Consider the following 19,317-nt stretch of genomic DNA (forward strand, 5'->3'; position numbering starts at 1 on the left):
TCGAGTACTTCAATATACCACAACCAATGAAAACCAATGAAGAGTAAAACATCAATCAGTGTCACTTTACATTCTAGAGTAAATCATTAATTTTCAAATCAAATCCTTTAATAAAGTTAATGACATCAAGCTGTGCTTTTCATGAACAAGGTTCTGATGGTGTGCGAAATTATTTGCACAGTGAGATTACATAAAGAGTCAATGCAATGATGTAGGTAGACGCAAAACTTGCGCCGATGAATGGGGTCAACCCCACAATGTGAATACCCAAAATTTGCATATTTGTGATACAATAACCCATTGCCATTGAGATTCATCTGCACAGCATAGCTCTGATCAGAAAACAAGCAGTTTAAAAGTAGTTTGGTTGTCTCTCTTATGAACAGACTTGACCAAGCACGATCTCAGACTTTTTAGAAATCCTCATAATGTTGTAAATATGTCTTCATACTTTATCTGTTTATTGCAATTTAATCACATCTGTTTATTTTAGGTAAATACCAATGTAGATCAGCGTACTGGTGGTCATCCAGCAGGGCTGGCTTATGTAAACGACAATATATTGGGTCCAGAACAATACGTGTCCATTTTTTAGATCGAACAATAATTCGATATAGTCATTATTGTGACAGGCCTAATTATAAATCAACTGTTTGACCAGTGGTCGGTGTGTTATGTGTTAATATAGGCTACATGTGATATTTACACGTTTCATGATGACAGAATGAAAATACTGTTTATGGGCTTTTTCTATGGACCAATTAGCTAAATAATTCAGCCTTATGAAGTACTTACAAATAAGTTATAATATACTCATATAAATTCGGCACCTCTTTAAACTGACATTTTAAGAAAAAGAGGCTTGGAAACTACTACTTTTAAAGCAGGTTGTGTTGAAATAATATTGAGGCAAAGATGGACGACTTACCTAGGTAAGGAATGCGGGGCACCATCTTTAGGGAGCGGATGTATTCTCTCATACGGGTGTAGTTCTCCTCCTTTGATGTCAGATAGTTTAGCTTCTCAAATGTGGCCTTGTCTTTCCGACTGATCAGCTACAAAAGAAGAGAAAAATGACACACATTTAATCTGTCTCTCATTCAGAGCCTGTTACTTATGTCAGAATCACAAGCCTTTATTGTCATTGCACAGAGTAACAAGTACTAGTACAACGAAATTTGCCGTCCAAACGTATAAAACACACATACAATATTACAGAGGTGAACAGGACAGGAAGACAGAGATGAAAAAAAAGAAATAAAATAATATAATAAAATATCATAAACAAGATATTTTTAATGTCTGGAAAGTCATAAACAGACAATATGAGTAAACAAATGGAGTTTGCTTAAATTTTGTTGAGAAAAGTTACTTACTGCCCAAGTTTTGCTCAGTCTGAAGATGGGAGCACTCTGCAGAGCAGACACCACCGACACAAGAGAATGAAGGTTGTTCAGCTCCAACAGTTTCTGGAAACAAACAAATATTTTATGAACAACATAGAAAATCCAATTTAAATAAAACAAAAAGAATTGCAATGTGCCAGATTTTAATCCAGCCAGGGACCTTTGATGGATCCATCTCTTATTGTTGATTAGTAGATTACTGATTACTATCTAATAGAGGCATGATAAGTGTAATAGTCATAATCACATTTAAAGCTGCCATGTTCCTGCAGTCTTCTTTCTGTCTTCTGGTTTTACTTACAAATTACTTATATATGCAATTTGTTTCGTGTAGTTGTTAACAGGAGCATTTATTTAGTCATTTAAACTTACCTTTGCTATTTTGACAAAATGGCTCAGTATTTCTGCTCGGATTTTCAGCGTCTGGGCGGTTAAGATTTCTCTCACAAGCCAAAAGCTCACCTGGAACATACAAATAGATATTAAACACACCACACACCAAGGTTATTATAGTAAATGAAAACTAACGAATTAACGAAAACTAGAATTGAAAAAACTGTTAACTGAAATAAAAATAAAATTGAGTTTGTTTTTTTTTAAAAAACGGTAACTAACTCAAACTGTATTTTGTGGTTACAAAACTAACTAAAACTAGCTAAAATTATAGTGAAAATGTTCTCGTCTCTGTCAACTTTTTTCATACGGAAACCTTTTTGGTTGATATTAAAACCTTTTTTATCTATCTGGTTTTATGACTTAATAAACTTATTGGGGCTGAGATGGATCAGACAAAGGAAATAAAGGAAACATTTATTGTGACTTTTTTTAATCTGGCACCCAACACATACCCCATTACAAAAAACCTAAAACTAGCACTAAAACTAATAAAAACTAAGTATTTTCCAAAAAATAAAAACTCATTAAAACTAGCAATGAAACTAATGAAAAATCCAAAACGATTATAACCTTGCCACACACAAACAGAGTTAACTTGTGAATAAAGTTTGATGTGTAAAATTAGTCGAGTTATTCTGAAATGACCGCAATAGACGGCATTATATAAGCCATTATTTTTTGCATATTTTTTATCTTTATTATGCATCATTACAGTGGTACTCCACCATTTTCCTCCATCAGCATCCAGGTGTTAATGAGTACTGCTGCATATTCTAAAAGTGTTGAATAAAACCTTAAGCAGGAGCATAGCATGTAGTTTAATGTGGGTTTATCGGAGCTTCTTTCACTAAAATAATAGCTGCATTCTGCTGAAAACATTTGATCCAATGCAAAAATATTGATGAATGCATCTCATCAATTTTAAAAGTTTAAAAAAACCTGAATGAAAGAAGGAAAATAATTGTTTGAGCTCTAAATGGCTGAGAGCTCTAAGGATTTGAATGATAAACTAAGAAGTAGGAATGAGATTAAACCCAAAAGCAATACCAAGCTTGTTATTCAGGTTATGATCATCCCGCTGATTAACGCTTGGTTCCCACCTTCTTTTACAAAGTACAGGGTTCGTACACTTTTTCAGTGGTCAAATTCAAACACTTTTCAAGGACTTTCAAGGTCCATTTTCAAGCTTTTCCAGTACCTTTCAACGGTTGTAAATGTCATGTTTTAGATGAGTACTTTGATACTAAAAGGGGTAATTTCACTTAACCACACCACCAGCAATGGTATTACACTTTTAACAACTAAAAGTAGTTTGCTAATCTCATAAAACAAACTGGTATGGGAATCTAGGGGCTAGGAGCAAAAGTAAGCTCACAAAAATCATCAACAGGCAGCTGGTGGAACTATACACGACCCAAACTAGGAGGAAAGACCCACAAATAGGCTTTAGGAGCCCTCACATCCACTAGGAATTAGAAAAACTCCCTTCAGTAAGAAGATACAGGGTAGAGCAACAAGAAACATCTCAGAAACAAGACGCAGGCGGAGTGGTCTTCATTTCAAATAGACTATAGGCTATTCAGTTTATATCATTTTTTTCCATTGAAAATGTGGTTATCTATAGTCAGATTGCAAGAGAAATACAGTAAGAATTTCAAGTATTTACAAGCACTTAATCCAAAATCCAAGCACTTTTCAAACCTTGAAATTCAACATTAAAATTCAAGCATTTTCAAGGATTTCAAGCACCCGTATGAACCCTGAAAGTAGAAATGTGCTGAGAACATTGACTCACTGCAAGACATTTAAGACATTTATTTGTCTCATAAACTGGAAGGATCTCACATGAAAGAAACATGGACGTGATAAAGTAATCAAATTGTGTAAATACATACCTGGTTGAACCTGCGTGTGAATGCGACCACATTTGGGGCTAAACTGTGTTTCTCTTTCCCGTTCCATCCGCAGCTGGCTAGCTCCTGACAATCACACAATCACAGAAACAGATTTATATAGAAAGCATGAGCCCATTGAGTTTAATTAAAAGGATTACACCAGTTGATTTGAGCTTATCAGAAATCCCCTCTTAAAAATCATACTCAAGAAAAATCCTTACATATTGTCAATGTTTTACCCCAGAGCTGTTGCCTTGTCAACCGGGAAAGAAAAGGACCATCCAGCTTCCTACCAGCACAAAAACGCCAGAACATGTGATGGTATGGGCGTGTATTAATGCATCACTGGCAACTGTCACGTCTGTGAAACCATTAATGCTAAAAAGGTACATACAGATTTTGGAGTAACATATGCTGTGTTACAATAATCTGTCATTCTGTCTCTGTGGATGGGGGTCACTATCTGTTAATGTAGGTCACCATCTATGCGTGCATAATTCACTAACTGTGTATGTAACCTCTCTCTGTGCATTTATAGATTAATCATGCAAGATGCTTTGCTACAATGATCATGAGCTAATATTGTTTTTAAACTATGATTAAACTAAATACATTTACTCCATCTGCTTAAACTTTCTCTGTCCTACTTAGAGTAAGATTCTATTATCACAAAAAGATATATTTTATGTTTTATTGTTTGTTGCAAAATCTGTGTCTCCAATAGTATCTCTGTAGGTCATATCAAGGCAGGAGTTTGTGTTTTGAAAGATTGTTACTGGGCAGGTCACTTGGACATGACGTGCTAAGCAGAGAGATATATGACTTCTCTGCTTGGTGACATGAGTGTCCACTATTGAATAAACTAACAAATCAACGGATCGAAAGGAGGCACTTTCTGGAGATCAACCTACATTTTTTACTAAAACCTCTGTTACGTTATAAAAAAGGGTTTAGGAAAATTAGACTGTGTTCAGCCTTCATGAACTGACCAGCCTGATGTCATGTCAGGGACGTGTAGTTTGAACCCAGAGACTCTGTAACTGCACGTTTCTTGACGTATTGTAATAAAATGAAGTTAAACAGAGAACTGGGACGTCTCCTGCTCATCATTCCCCATCAAACGATCGGTGCAGAGAAATAGGTGAGGATTTGGTGTTGGAGTCAGATAATTTAATTTTAAAGGTTTCCTCAATACATTTCTCAACAGCTGCCATCCAGACAATGTCTTTTCCAGGGACATCCCTGATTATTTCAGCAAGACAATACCAAGAGACAGTCTATATTTTTGACAACATGGCTTTAAAAGAAATTAAGGCATTCCTTTACATTTAAGACAGCATAGCAACCTTTTCGGAATCTGTGTTGTATTCACAGTAAAAAATAAAATAAAATAAAAAGTTAAAAACAATAACGTAAAAGGAAAAACTTTCACCAGAGACGGACACAAAAAACCTCAGAAATGTTGCAAGACAAAGACGAGGTTGAGACACTGGTGTGAAATAAATACAGTCAGATTCATGCAGCTGCTGAAAGGAACACTAACCCGTTGGGAGAAAACAACAAGACATCTTTTGGCCATGTTCATACAGTTGGGAACTCATTCTTTTCTACATTTTTTTTAAATATTTTCTGCAGCTGAAATGTGTTGACCTGGGGTAATTGAGGCAATAAAAGCTCAGCAGGGTGAGAAAGTCAATTTTGATGAGCTCAACTGGTCCACAAAGTATGACATGTCTTGTGACAACAACAACAACAACAACGCTAAACTCTGATAAACATGTTTATCACGGCTTCGTTGTTGGTCTTGCAAGTAAGTTACAACAGAAAAAAAAGGAAATTTGTCTTGTTTCTGTCTTTTTATCAGTTCTGGATTATACTGATGTTATCTATAGACATGCTCCTCCCTCCACTCTCACCTCACTGGACTCTGATTTATTACTGGTGACAGTTACTAAACACATCATTGCATTTCATACAACAAGGTGGGAGGGGCACCTTTATCTATGCATTGGTTCCTTTTTATTTATTAAGTCCTGTTAGGCAACATGCCATCATACCTCAGCATTTTATTAAACTGGTCACATAGTAATTATCCTACACGATCTAGTGATTAATGCTTAATGCTCAATGTTCCTCGGACAAATACTGAATTTGGAAAAAGTGCTTTCAGTTTTTCTGCTGCATGTAACTGGAACATCTTACAACGTACATTCAAACTCAACACAATTGTTACTATGGACCATTTTAAACTAACAAAATAACCAAATTCTCCGCTTGTGAATGTAACTGTTTTCAATGGTGTTTCGTCTGTTGTTGTCTGTTCTTTCATTTTTTTTTTCTTGACATCACTGAAAATGAGGGCTCTCCCTGATCTGAGATATAAATAAAGGATAAATGAAAGTTTGAAGCTGATGTTGTTTATTCAATTTTCATTAACACGCTCTTACCTCTGGATGTATCGCTTTGAAGACTGGTGCATCCATCAGGGTGATTTGGCTCTAATATAACAAGAAATAAATCCATATTATTATGCAGGACATTAAGAAATGGTATATTTACATATAGTTCATACAACAGCTGAATGACATTGTGAAATTATAATAATGGGTGAATAGATACATAGGTTCATTGGTAATAAGTGGAAATGCTTGGCTGGGAATAACTGATAACAGATCTGTGATGAATACAAATTAATAAAATGGACTATTTCAGATAGACATCTCTGTAGTGTTTATCTCTGAAGGGGCTGCATGTGTTCATAGCTTGTCCTTCAATTAGATCATCTGTACTGCTAATTAGTTTACTCTCAACAGTTGACTAAATAGAACCAATACGCCTGGAGGATGAGGGCTAGTGTTTTCTATAGAAAACACTAGTATTAAGAAGTTTCAGGAAGTTAGGTGTATCTTGAATAGAAAAGATTTTATTGAGGAAGTCAAGGGGCTTGTTGTGGTAAAAAGGCTGAAATACAAATTATTTGATTTTTAGATCATAAATAGCTAAATAAGTATATAAAATATAGGTTGTACCAGGTCTCGAGCAAATTCAAGAGTGGGGTCACAACTATGTGTTTACTACATGGTAACCAGCCTCTAACACCAAATACCAACATTCACCATAACTATAAGGCTGTTTCTGCAGGAGGTGTTCACTTAGCGATCTCTGTTTGTTTACAACAAGCACCAGACACTGTGCACAGTTGGCGATGCCGGTTAATACACAATCACTATGTTTATGATCAGCGGAGACGCTGTGCATAATCAGGCATGCTGCTTTGTTTACGATCAGCTGCTGACATTGTGCACAGTTAGCGACAGCGGCCACAGTTGCGTCTCCCGTTGCTAATCCATCGCGTATGTGATCACCATGTATGTGAAAACCATACGTCACCTCGGGAGTCTCTAAATCCCTCTTGGGGCTAACTTGTAGTGGAGACATGCAGAGTGAGCAGACTCTTGAAAGGGCGTGGCCTGAGACTTTCCCGGTGGACACTTTTCCCCCTAAAGGAAACGCTGCTTATGCAGTCAAGAGCAGCCTGGTAGCTGCTAACTATAGCCTGGTGGGTGCACACACTAGTGTTACAGTTACAAATAGCGAACTGAGTGGCTCATTAACATTAATTTACATATTCATTAACCCTCATTTGCATATTCCTGTGCCGAATCGGCCATCATGATTTACAGCTTTGAAATGTTACATTTACTTGCTTTAAAGACAAGACTCAACAACTGACTGAGAGTATGCCAACATTTATTTTTAACACACTTAATGTACATTTGTTAGTTGTTGCAATTGCTTTCTTTACCACCCACAGTACTTCCTGGTTGGTGAAAGGACCCGAGGACAGTGAATGCTGCCCTTATATTCTGCCTGTGTGAAATGTGGGACGTCACAAGGCTAAACCAATGTTTCTGTTATTCCTCTTTGTTTCAGGGTTATGGGTAGAATTATTATTGTAGAATATGTATTACCATGTCTATTTAAGCCTGAAATATTTGAGTGATGATGTCCCATGTATTTTGTATAAATCTAAACATGATTATATATTTAATTGTCTGGAATGGTCTGTTCCAGAGGCAGGAGCTTAGGCTTTATAATGGTAGTATTTTGCTCACTTATGGTAGTCGCTGGGGGACTGCTGAGCTGTGCTGACCCTCCCTTTTATTTTTATTTGATGTTTTTGGAGATTTCTTTTTTATGTAAATAGTTCTGGTGGTCGGCCATAATAAATGGGCATTTTGCACCTTCACTTTTGACTTTGACTTGTCATTATCCTTGTAAGGCACTTTTTTGAGTTTCCCTTACAAATTTTGGGGGAATTTTTCCAGTCTGCCAAATGGCAATCTACCCTCACTCTGAGTCAGAGTGTGACACAGTTGCCAACACTTTTGATTGAGAGAAAGTTCAAAACTGTTAGAGGGAAACTTTATCAGGGAGCTAACATCCATCTCCCTGTCCTTAACATGTAAAAGTTAGGGTTTAAGTCATAAGTAGTGTAATAGTTTGTTTAGCTCATCCAGGTCATATCTGATCCGTCTTGTATGCTGCACAAATAGTGAGTGACATTTGAAGCGTACTCACAGCAAACTCTTCAGGAGTCACTTTCAGCACATCAAAGACAACTGCATCGTAGCTTTTGGCGTAGTCCACGCAGGGAACATCCAGAGAGTCAGAGCTGCTGCTGGCCTGAGACACAGGATCAGAGTATATGGCCATGTACATGCATACATTATATATTCATACATATACATACAGGAAATTATTATATATATGGAATGAAAGTTTGAGAATATGGATGGAATATATGTAGAATAAGACCTGAGAATATATATTCTCAGGTTTCAATATATATTCTCAGGTTTCTATATAGATATTCTCAGATTTTCAAAATATATTCTCAGATTTCTAGATATATTCTCAGACTTTTTTCACAATTAAAAAAAAAAATCCAGCTTCAGTGCAATATTGACAATTTGTACAATATGCAGTGTTTCCTCTAGGATTTGTTTTTAGCCGCGGGGGTAAAGGGTTAATTATTCCCTGGATGTGTAAATATCAATCAGCAATTTAGAGAGTATAAAAACACACATTTTATATATATATATATATATATATATATATATATACACACACACACACACACACACACACATATATACATACACACACATATATTGATTATTTATATATTTAAGTCTGTGAAAGTTCGTATTGTTCACACATTAAAGGGTTATGAATGAATTTTAAACAGAATGAATAGGAAGTGTGTTCTTACCTCTGAGGTGACTGAGTTGATGCTGGTGCCATCTGAAAGCCCGTCCCTGCGATACATGCTCACAGAGGGACTGGTGGAAGCACAGGTCAGGGCAACAGAGGCCTTTAGCTAGGGGGGCACACATAACCTCTCATTCATGCCTGGAGATAGAGGAGACAAATTTCAAACCTTAATTAATTGTCTATGATTAAGGGAATTAGCTTGGCAGTTACCCTATATGTGCTTATCTTAATGCTTTACTGGGACGCTTATAATGAGTGAAGCGTTTACAACTAAAAGGCAACGTTTTTGCTGCACAACACATCAATAGGAACTATTCTAGATGTATATTATTTTATACACATGTGGACAAAATTCAGCCTGACTAATACATTTAGAAACACTGAGATCTGCCCTTTGAGTATTTGAGTCAACGGAAACTAAACTAACCTGGATTTCAAGAGTTGGGATGCTATGAAAAATGTAAAGAAAATGTTTAGAATCACCTGGCCTAAGGGCTAATCCATACGTACAGTATGTATGGATAAGCCCTTAGGCCAGTTCATTCACAGATTATATCTATTTTTTTAGTTTTTGTATTATTACATCAAGTTTATACACAGGTCAAAAATGACCTTGTGCATTAGAAGCGTAGTGATAAAAAAAGTGATACACTAAATCATGTGTATGTGTAACTATTTTTGTCTTATTGTTAAGGTTTAACTTTAAAATAGTTGTTAGAGCCACCAGATTAAATTGGAAAATCACATATTTTACCATTTGAGACTTATTAGAGCCTCCAAATAATAATTTCCATTGGAAAAACACCAATTTAACAAAATAGGATAGTTAATATTTGTGTCTTCTTTATCAGGTTTTAAATTGGTGATTTGTGAATTGGTGACCTTCTAATGCACAACATGGGTCAAAAATGACCTGCATTTATTTCCCATGTTTTTTCATGCTGGCTGTGTGTTTGAATATTTTTTTTTATTTTTTATTACAACAGATCATTATATCCATTTTTCCTTTCATACTTTATGAATAAAAGTAGTTTTTGTATTATTACGTCAAGTTTACACCCATGGGTCAAAAATGACCTTGTGCATTTGAAGCGTGGTGATACATTCTAATTTGTTGGCTTTCATTTCTTACTTTTTGAATAAAAACCCTTTTTGTATGATGATCAAAAACAAGCTATTTGAGGAAAACCTGCAATACTGAATGATGAAATTAATTTATTGCAAAGGAAAATACAGAAAATAAAAACTCAGTCGGGTCACTTTAGGCCCATGTTGTGCAACAAAGGGTTAATAATAAAAACATTCATTCAAAAACTTCATTTTGTGTTTAATTGTGTTGAAAGACTTAAGTGAGACAAACATGCAAAAAATGTGTTGGAAGGCGGCCAACATTTTTTCACACCACTGTGTGTCCCTTAATAGCACACTTCAGAAGATTAAAGCTTCTTGATTCTTAAATAGTTTATTAGCAGCATTACCAGCCACATGCATGCAAAGAGAAGTAATAGAGAAAAGTATTAGGAACTGTCTCAACAGTAACATACAATGTGACCACAAGATGGCAGTATACACAAGCCACATATGGACACCAAGGGCAAAATACAAAATAGGCTATTAAGTCCCTGGAATTCATAATAGATTGACATTTTGTATTAACAATCTGAAAAATAACACATTGGTGTCAGAAAAAAGTAGTGGAGTAAAAATTACAATATATATACCTCTGAGAGTGGGAAAAAAAAAATATATGTGTATATATATATAGAGGAGCAGAAAATGCCTTTCTCCCCACTGCTGAATTGGGGATGAAGAATCTTGCAGATTTAATTCTGCAAAAAAAAAAATGTAAAAGCTTAGGCAGTGACCAGTAGGTCATATTGTGTATAGCAACAGGCGGCCCACTGGCCGGATGACATCAGACCAGCCTGCAAGTCAGTTTTTACAGTATAAAAAAATGTAATAATAATGAAAACTTGGGAAAAGAACTTGTGAATGACTGGCATCGTTGCCACAGTAAAGCGTTAAAAACAGCAAAGCACTCCTCATATCACAGAACATCTTTGTTTTTTGTTTGTTTTTCCGATGGTGCGTGTTTCAGAGAGAGACGGAACATCCTGGGCCTAATACCACTGGAAGGTGAAATCCTTTTCAAGAGGACTGTTGCATTTTTTTTTTAATGACAATGGACTTGATTTGGAGTGCGTTAACATGCTGCACTGTAAAGAACTTACTGTGATTTTTACAGTAACTTATTTACAGTACTGGTTTCTTTACTGTAAACTAAAAACAAATAAACACTGACTTTTTAGTTGTGTTTACAGTACTGATTTGTTTACTGTAAGAATAAAAAAACAGTTAAACATTGTGATTTTTTAATGGTATTGTATACCATTAAATACTGCACAGTAAACAATGTTGTTACAGACTGCATGCAGTCTATGACCGGTAAAGTGAACGGCCTGGCTGCACACCCAATACCGGTGTTTATTTCTGTTATGATTTGAATTTTTAAGATACCGGTGTATTTGCTTACACAACGTTGGGAAAGCAACGCAGCGTGACACGGTTACAGTGGAGCCTTTTCAATGTTGTGCTTCTGCTTGTAAACACTCAGGGTGCGTGGCGTGGTGAGTGAAAATCTTTAGTGGTGTTACATTACAGTGAAGATGGAGAGGATAGAAACTGAAAGTTCCAAAATCAAGGCTGCAGAACTAGAGCATGATGAGACTGAGGCTTTGTCTCTTTTGCTTTCAAAAAATCTGACGTTGACCAAACAACCATTTTATGCAAGTGTTGTCACAGGACACGGGCAATTTACTAGTGATGTGCCAGTGAAGCTTCATGAACCATTTTCTTTATTTTCTGAGTCCACTAGATGGTGCTTTCTGAACAACAACTTGCTGAAACCACACTCAATTACCATTGCTTCAGCTTTTTTCTTTAAACCAATAGCTCCATCTAGTGGGCTCAGAAAATAATGGAAATGGTTCATGAAGCTTCATTGGCACATCACTACAATTTACTCCACCACCTTTGCTGCAAGCATGTCTGGGAATATCAAGAACGTATGAAGTTAAGATCAGTGCCCTCCACATCAGCAGGTGACAAGGGAAAAAATAAAGGAAAGTCGAGCCAAATGTCACTTAATACTCTGGAGTCCATGAAAGCGCCAGCACATTAGTTTTTCTCAGTCACTTTGGTGCATTTCTAGTTAGATAGTTAGTTCAACCTCCACAACATTTAGTCATTTGTGCTCATCATAGTAGCGGTTTCTCATTCCTTACAACTAATTACAAAAAAGCTTTTGGACATGCATCAATTGCTTTCATACAACCCTCTGCTGTTTATAACATTATCATTTGCTTATGTCATTTCAGACAAATTACCTATACTTGTGAATGCTGGATAGTCATTCCATATAAAATATATAGTCCTAATTTCATTGCTTGAGTCTTTACATACAAAAATGTTGAACTAGTTGTCAAAATCTGTCGAGCTAATTGTATACACTGTTTTAAATCTTTATTTTTTACTGAAAATGTGTCTAGAAATTGAATAATTTCTCTCAGGTGAACCTCAGCTTTCACTGATGAGAAGGGCTGTGTGACGCATTAGTTGAACCAATGATAAGCCACTTCTCTACAATCACTCAGAGCTGAATCCATAAACCATAAACACTTTACAACATATATGAACCAGCAGGACATAGTGAGGACCATTTCTACAACACTGTGACACATGACTGTCACAGCTCTACCCAAAGGGACTTTAAGTTTGTTGTGAATAAGGGTGTTTATTTCCTTTGGCAAAATGCTGTTAAAAAAATTAGAATTTCAAAGAGCATATGCAGTAAAAATATGAAACAGAAATATTCAGTGTGTTATACTCAGTTTACCTCACTAAATACATTAATGTGTAACTTTACTGTAGTTTTCCAAATGGCTGTGTAAATAGTAAATAGTGCTGTCTGGAGCATTTTCAGATAGCGTCCCCAAGATCTGACTTTTTTTGCATTGAAAACATTTCCAGAGTAAACTGTCATAATGAAAACATGACAGAGACATTTGACTATCTTGTTCATAAACATGGTGTCAGGACTTTTCATCTGATGACACTGACACTTTCATTGACATGAATACTTGCTTTGAGGAATGAGCTATCCATTTTGAGCAAGTGACATGCTTCTGCAGGTTATCAACTAGGTTTTGCAGTTTGTACTAATTGTTTTGAGAAATGCATTAACTGTGCAAATGTAAAGAGCGATATGAAAAATGCACCAAAGCGACTGAGAAAACCAGTAATACTAAGATATATATATATATATATAATATTCACTCATCATGACCATCCTTAGTCAATCTACTGCAGTAATTCCTCTCTCAACCAGTAGAAAATGTTGTTAACACTAGATTATGCCTGAAAAAAGAAAATACCGCCATATACCGTGAAACCGTTATAATTTTGAAAAATACAGTGATATGCATTTTTGGTCATACCGCACAGCACTAGACTCAGTAATGTCCATCATCAACTTCATCGGATCAACATCCAGTCTTCAGCACAGACCGTTCAACTTCCATCAACTACTTGCTGACATGTTATCTGAGCATTGTGACTTAGTTTTACATAATGATTAGAGGTAGACCGATATATCGGGCCGATATTCGCGTTTTTTTAATTGTATCGGCATCGGCCGATACGTGCGTACATTCGCCATTCAATTAGCCCATTTCTCTGAGCCAACAGCAGGCAAGGCTCGGTGCAACATCTCCATTCTCTGGTGAGCTGCTGCTGATACCGGAAAAAAGAAAAACACCTAGAACAACATACACATTGTTTGCTATCCAACTGTTAATATGTTTTGTTTGTTTTGTTAATAAATATTTCATTTTTTGTTTAAATTGAGACATGTAACATTTGTTATCATTGTGTCATTTTTATCATGTAAATGGAGGGAGAAAAGGCAATATCGGCTTCAAGAATCGGCCAAAAAAAAATCTGCAGCACATATCGGGGAAACATAGCGGTTGAGACTGATGTCAAAATAATCGGTATTGGCCTTAAAAAACCTGTATCGGTCGACCACTAATAATAATGTGCGATGGCTAAGCAAGAGTCTGGGAGCTCAGGGAGGAAACAGCAAGCACCTAGTTCTTTTCTCGTCCAATCTCACTGACGGGATGCTCCATTTTCCCACAATCCCTGACATTATTAAGTTGTCATCACTGATTACAGCCACTCAAGTAATGTCCGATTTTTTAAGTAACTTGAGAAACTACTTTGCAACCACTTTCAGTGACTTGACATGCCCAAAGAGTTGCTGAGTTTCGTAAGGGACCCATTTGCCGACACAGATATATACCCAAGAATTACTGGTGAACTAGGCGCCCTGCAACTGGAGATCATTGACGTGCATCATCATCTGATCTGAAGCATTCACCTGAGAGAGAAGGCTTCCAAAAGCTTTGGACAGTGTTTACTGATGTGGAAAAATTCCCAAACAAAGTTTGGATCTACATTAGAGCTGGGCGATATATCGATATAAAAAATATATCGATATATTTTTAATTGTGATATGGAATTAGACCATATCGCACATATCGATATTGTTTAAAAAAAATATATTTTACATATAAATGCTGCCCTTACTAGGGTTTGTCATATTTAGTTCTTTTGTAATGTTCGTTATTCTTTTCTCATATAAATGTATTTATTTCAGAAAAAAATTGAGATTTTATTTCATAGGGTATTTATATTTAAGTTATATATTTTTAATTAAATGTGCATTTTATGAAGCTTTGATTTTTTTTTAATAGGTACTCCTGTTGTTATACAGTATTTATGTTAACTTAAATAAACAGTTTCAATAAAACTACTGGTGACATGTCATATGGCTTTGACTGAACATTTGCTCTCACTTTGCGGTAAAAAAATATCAGGATACATATTGTATATATCGATATTCAGCCTAAATATATCGGGATATAACTTTTGGTCCATATCGCCCAGCCCTAATCTACATACACCTGCAAATCCAGCTTGTCTCACATGAACGGCATAAAAACAAACGCTCCTCGGTCCTCCTTGACAAACGAGCATCTGCATCACTGTTTGTGCATAGCCCTGACTTCATATGAACCATCTTTCTCTGCCATTGTTCTTTTAAAAAAGTGCAATCTCTCTCATTAGTGGCTCTTGGGTGTGTGGGTGGTATCTTTTTCTGTTGACCTCTAGGTGGCCAAATGAAAGTTATCAAAATATGTTCTTTGTATACAAGTCAAGCTGTGGTATTGGGTCTGTTTGATCTGTTTGGACAGTGTTTGTTGTCAAAAGCTTTTGTTGCTCCAACTTTTTGGCATCAAATCCATTTGCCAGTTCAGCTAAACATTCAGTTCTGATTATCTGTTTGCTCTCTTCTGTGAATTGCTTGAAAGAAACATATGTGTATTACAGATGGAGATGTCAGAATTGATCAAATTAAACAGACATAATGTTTCAAATGTTTCAAGTAAGTGTTTCTGGGGCTGTAACAGCCTTTGATGCAAAGAAAAAACAGTACTTAATGTATTCAGTCAGTGATCTGTACTATTTTGCCAAGTAGCAAAATAAAGGTTTTATGAATATGGCAGAGCAAGTTTCAGGTGTAGATAGATAATAGGAATAACAGCTCAGGGAATTGTATGTCCCCCGGGTCCTTAGCTTTCTGAGAATGTGGGCCCCTGAAAACTATGGATGAACAGCCATGGAGTATAGAGTTTCATGTTTTGCATTTTGCAAGGTTTCTATATCAAACACACATGCAGCATGAAATCATTACAATCATTAGTAACCCCTGACTAACCCCTGCCCACACACACACAAACACACACACACACACACACACACACACACAGTTAACTTGTAAGAAATAGAGCCCTGTTTTACCTTAGATGAGCTGTAAAAGTATAGTAAATATAATTTTTGACAATAATCCCTGATGTGATGCATTTATCTGAACAAACTGTATTACTGAGTTGACTGGTTCTAGATAGAGGGGCTCAGAGTGACGTTCAGACTAGGGCTGGGCGATATGGACCAAAAGCCATATCCCAATAAATTTAGGCTGAATATCGATATACGATATTTTTATAGCAAAGTGAGAGCAAAGCCAAAAATGACATGTCACAAGTAGTTTTGTTGAAACCATTTTAGTGAACATAAATACTGTATAATTTTTTTTTTTTTTTTTTAAATCAAGGCGCACGCACACACACACACACACACACACACAGTTAACTTGTAAGAAATAGATAGAGCCCTGTTTTACCTTAGATGAGCTGTAAAAGTATAGTAAATATTATTTTTGACAATAATCCCTGATGTGACTGCATTCATCTGAACAAAATGTGTTACTGAGTTGACTGGTTCTAGTGAGAAGGAGATGCTGAGTGGACTCTGTGGTTATACTGTATTATACTTTGATCATGAACAAGCAGAGAAGTTGAACATATAGCAGACAGAGGGGCTCAGAGTGACGTTCAGACTAGGGCTGGGCGATATGGACCAAAAGTCATACCCCGATAAATTTAGGCTGAATATCAATATACGATATTTTTATAGCAAAGTGAGAGCAAAGCCAAATATGACATGTCACAAGTAGTTTTATTGAAACCATTTTAGTGAACATAAATACTGTATAACAGGAGTACCTTTTTTTTTTTTTTTTTTTTTTTTTTTTATAAAATCAAGGCTCCATAAAGTGCACATTTAAATAAAAAAAAATATCTTAATAGAAATAAATTTGACTCTGGTTTCACTTAAACACTCATACAACCAAGTGCTTTCCAAAATCAATCTTTAGAAACATTCTACATTATTATTTTCTCGTTTCACTTTTTTTTTTATCAACACCAATCCTAATCATAAATATAAAATATATTTGTTGATTTTCAGAATTTTAATCCTGTAAGTGATTTTTATGTAAATGTGCGCAAGTTTGAACTATATCTATAAATGCAATATGGTCTAATTCCATATCACCTTTAAAAAATATATCGATATATTTTTTATATCGATATATCGCCCAGCCCTAGTTCAAACAGAAAGTACAACAGCAAATTCCTCTCCACCTCTCCACATGAGAAGGTCAAAACACTGAAAAAAAATATTTCTTTGGCCCTGTAATTATTATTATTTCAATCATCTATATAAATTCTACAAAAAAATAAGAATTCAGTGCATCCACTTCTTTGCCAAGCAATGTATTTTGCCCACTAAATGGTTCATAACACTTATGGAGTCTTTGCTGTAATACATGTTGGTGAATACAGCTTCTAGGGTTGTCAAAAGTATCAATACTAAATCGTTGTATCTGGATACGATACTCATTTTCAAAAGTATCGAGGAACTGAAGCTTGCTATCATAGTTGCAATTTCTTTTTGCACAACTGTTTTTATGATAAATATTTAACCTGTGGTTCTGTTCATTTTTACATGTTGCATTTTACTTATTAATAAAAATATTTCTGTTAAATTTTGGGGTCTTTGTTTTTATCTTTGTGGTATCGAAAATGGCATCAAGTATCAGTAATATTTTCCTGAGTATCGGTATCGAATTGAAAATTTGAGTATCATGACAACCCTACCAGCTTCTGTGCAGTTTACAGTCACATACATTCATGTTTATCTGAAAACTAGACACAAAATTAGACACTGCGAATGAGAAAGGTTCAGCACGTCAGAAAAAAGGCCCCTGTTTGGGGGAATATTCCGCCCAGGGCCCGATAAATGCTGGAGCCGGCCCTGCCCCATACACAAACATGTGTTGACAGCCGAGATTTATGTGCAGTGCCACAAACAGGCACATCCACGCGCCTTAATAACAAAGTAAACACACAAACATGCCGTATGTATGTGCATACACTGTCCATCACGACAGCAGCTCCGTATGTGTATATATGAAGAGCCAGGCCTGCTGATGTTGGCTGTATTAGCGCTGCACAGCCTCATCTTACCGCAGACCGTTAAAGACACTAACGCCTCTGCAGTGCCTACCTTTCCAACAGACAGACGTCCTCACTGCTGCTGCTGCTGCTGCTGCTTTATTACCAGAGACGCCAATATGAGCCCACATTAAAACGAGTCCAGCTGAGGTGGCTGATTAAATCCAAGCGGTGTTTTCCCAGCAGTGTCCAGGGGGGTTACTCCTCCTTTGAGTCGAACATGAAGCCAAAGTCGTAACGTTTGATCCGCAAGGTCCACAACTCGTGTGGGATACATTACACGAAATCATACAAACATGGCTGTGACGTGCCACATTATCTCTGGTCGAAAAAACTAGTATAAATGCATAAATACCGACAGCAGGAAGTGACAGGTAGGCGCACTTATCTTGACAGCCAGGTGTATTGCCTAATCATCCGCTGGGCTCCACAGAGAGATCCCGCCCCTATTAACAGGCAGCCAATCAGAGTCCGAGTCCTTCAGACGCAGGTGCATCTATGATGCCTTCATGAGCTTCCTGATGGCTCATACATCACGGTCCTCCTTGGTACGGTCCTTAAGTGTCCTGGGTCGCAACCAACCTAATCCCTCTGGAGTCTCCAAAAGCACCAAAGTATTCAGACTTCTTTATTACATCCAGACTAGAAAACGAAGCAGCGTGGAGCCCTACTGTAAATTTACCTCTAAAGTTCTGGCTGTGAACTCCATGAGGCCAGTTTCACTTTGATGATGATATACCAAGTAAAACTGGAGACAAGGTCAAATATATTTCGTATAAAATGATAGAACTGGATGTAACCCTCTTATATGTTATATTTGCAACCTTTGTTCACATTTGCAACATTTAAAAAAAATATTGAGCATGATAGTGTTTTGAAAGTTAAAAAAAAAATCAAAATCACATTTTATGTTGGACTAAAGGACTAAAAAAGACACAAAATTACAAAAATGAGACACAATATGACTAAAAAAGACACAAAGTGACTAAAAAAAGGCACAAAAAGACTAAAAAAAGACACAAAATGACCAAAAAAGACACAGAATGAGAAGACAGAATGACAAAAAAACTAAATACAGAAGACACAAAATGACTAAAAAGACACAAAATAACTAAAAAAGACACAAAATGACTAAAAAAGACACAAAATGACCAAAAAGGACACAAAATGACTAAAAAAGACACAAAATGCTCAAAAAAGACACAAAATGAGAAGACAGAATGACCAAAAAAAACACAAAGACACAAAATGACAAAAAAAGACACAAAATAACTAAAAATGACATAACAGACACAAAATGACCAAAAAAGACACAAAAGGACTTACAAAGACACTAAAAGAAATTAAATGGATTCAAAAATG

General features: G+C 36.1%; 1 protein-coding gene across 1 annotated transcript in view; it reads right to left on the bottom strand.

Annotated features, from left to right (window-relative positions):
* The window catches only part of ralgps1 (Ral GEF with PH domain and SH3 binding motif 1), a 59,524-nt gene extending 41,105 nt beyond the window's left edge, over positions 1-18,419 (bottom strand). Inside the window, exons 1-8 of the mRNA XM_059357844.1 lie at positions 18,008-18,419; positions 8,973-9,112; positions 8,279-8,383; positions 6,145-6,195; positions 3,698-3,781; positions 1,779-1,868; positions 1,377-1,469; positions 929-1,055 (exon numbers count right to left, since the gene is read on the bottom strand). Of these exons, the coding sequence (XP_059213827.1) occupies positions 929-1,055; positions 1,377-1,469; positions 1,779-1,868; positions 3,698-3,781; positions 6,145-6,195; positions 8,279-8,383; positions 8,973-9,029 (607 nt within the window). The 5' untranslated portion in view covers positions 9,030-9,112; positions 18,008-18,419. The remainder of the gene's footprint in view (positions 1-928; positions 1,056-1,376; positions 1,470-1,778; positions 1,869-3,697; positions 3,782-6,144; positions 6,196-8,278; positions 8,384-8,972; positions 9,113-18,007) is intronic.
* Positions 18,420-19,317: the final 898 nt, after the last annotated feature.

Source organism: Centropristis striata, chromosome 19 (assembly GCF_030273125.1).
Source record: "Centropristis striata isolate RG_2023a ecotype Rhode Island chromosome 19, C.striata_1.0, whole genome shotgun sequence".
NCBI classification, from domain to species: domain Eukaryota; kingdom Metazoa; phylum Chordata; class Actinopteri; order Perciformes; family Serranidae; genus Centropristis; species Centropristis striata.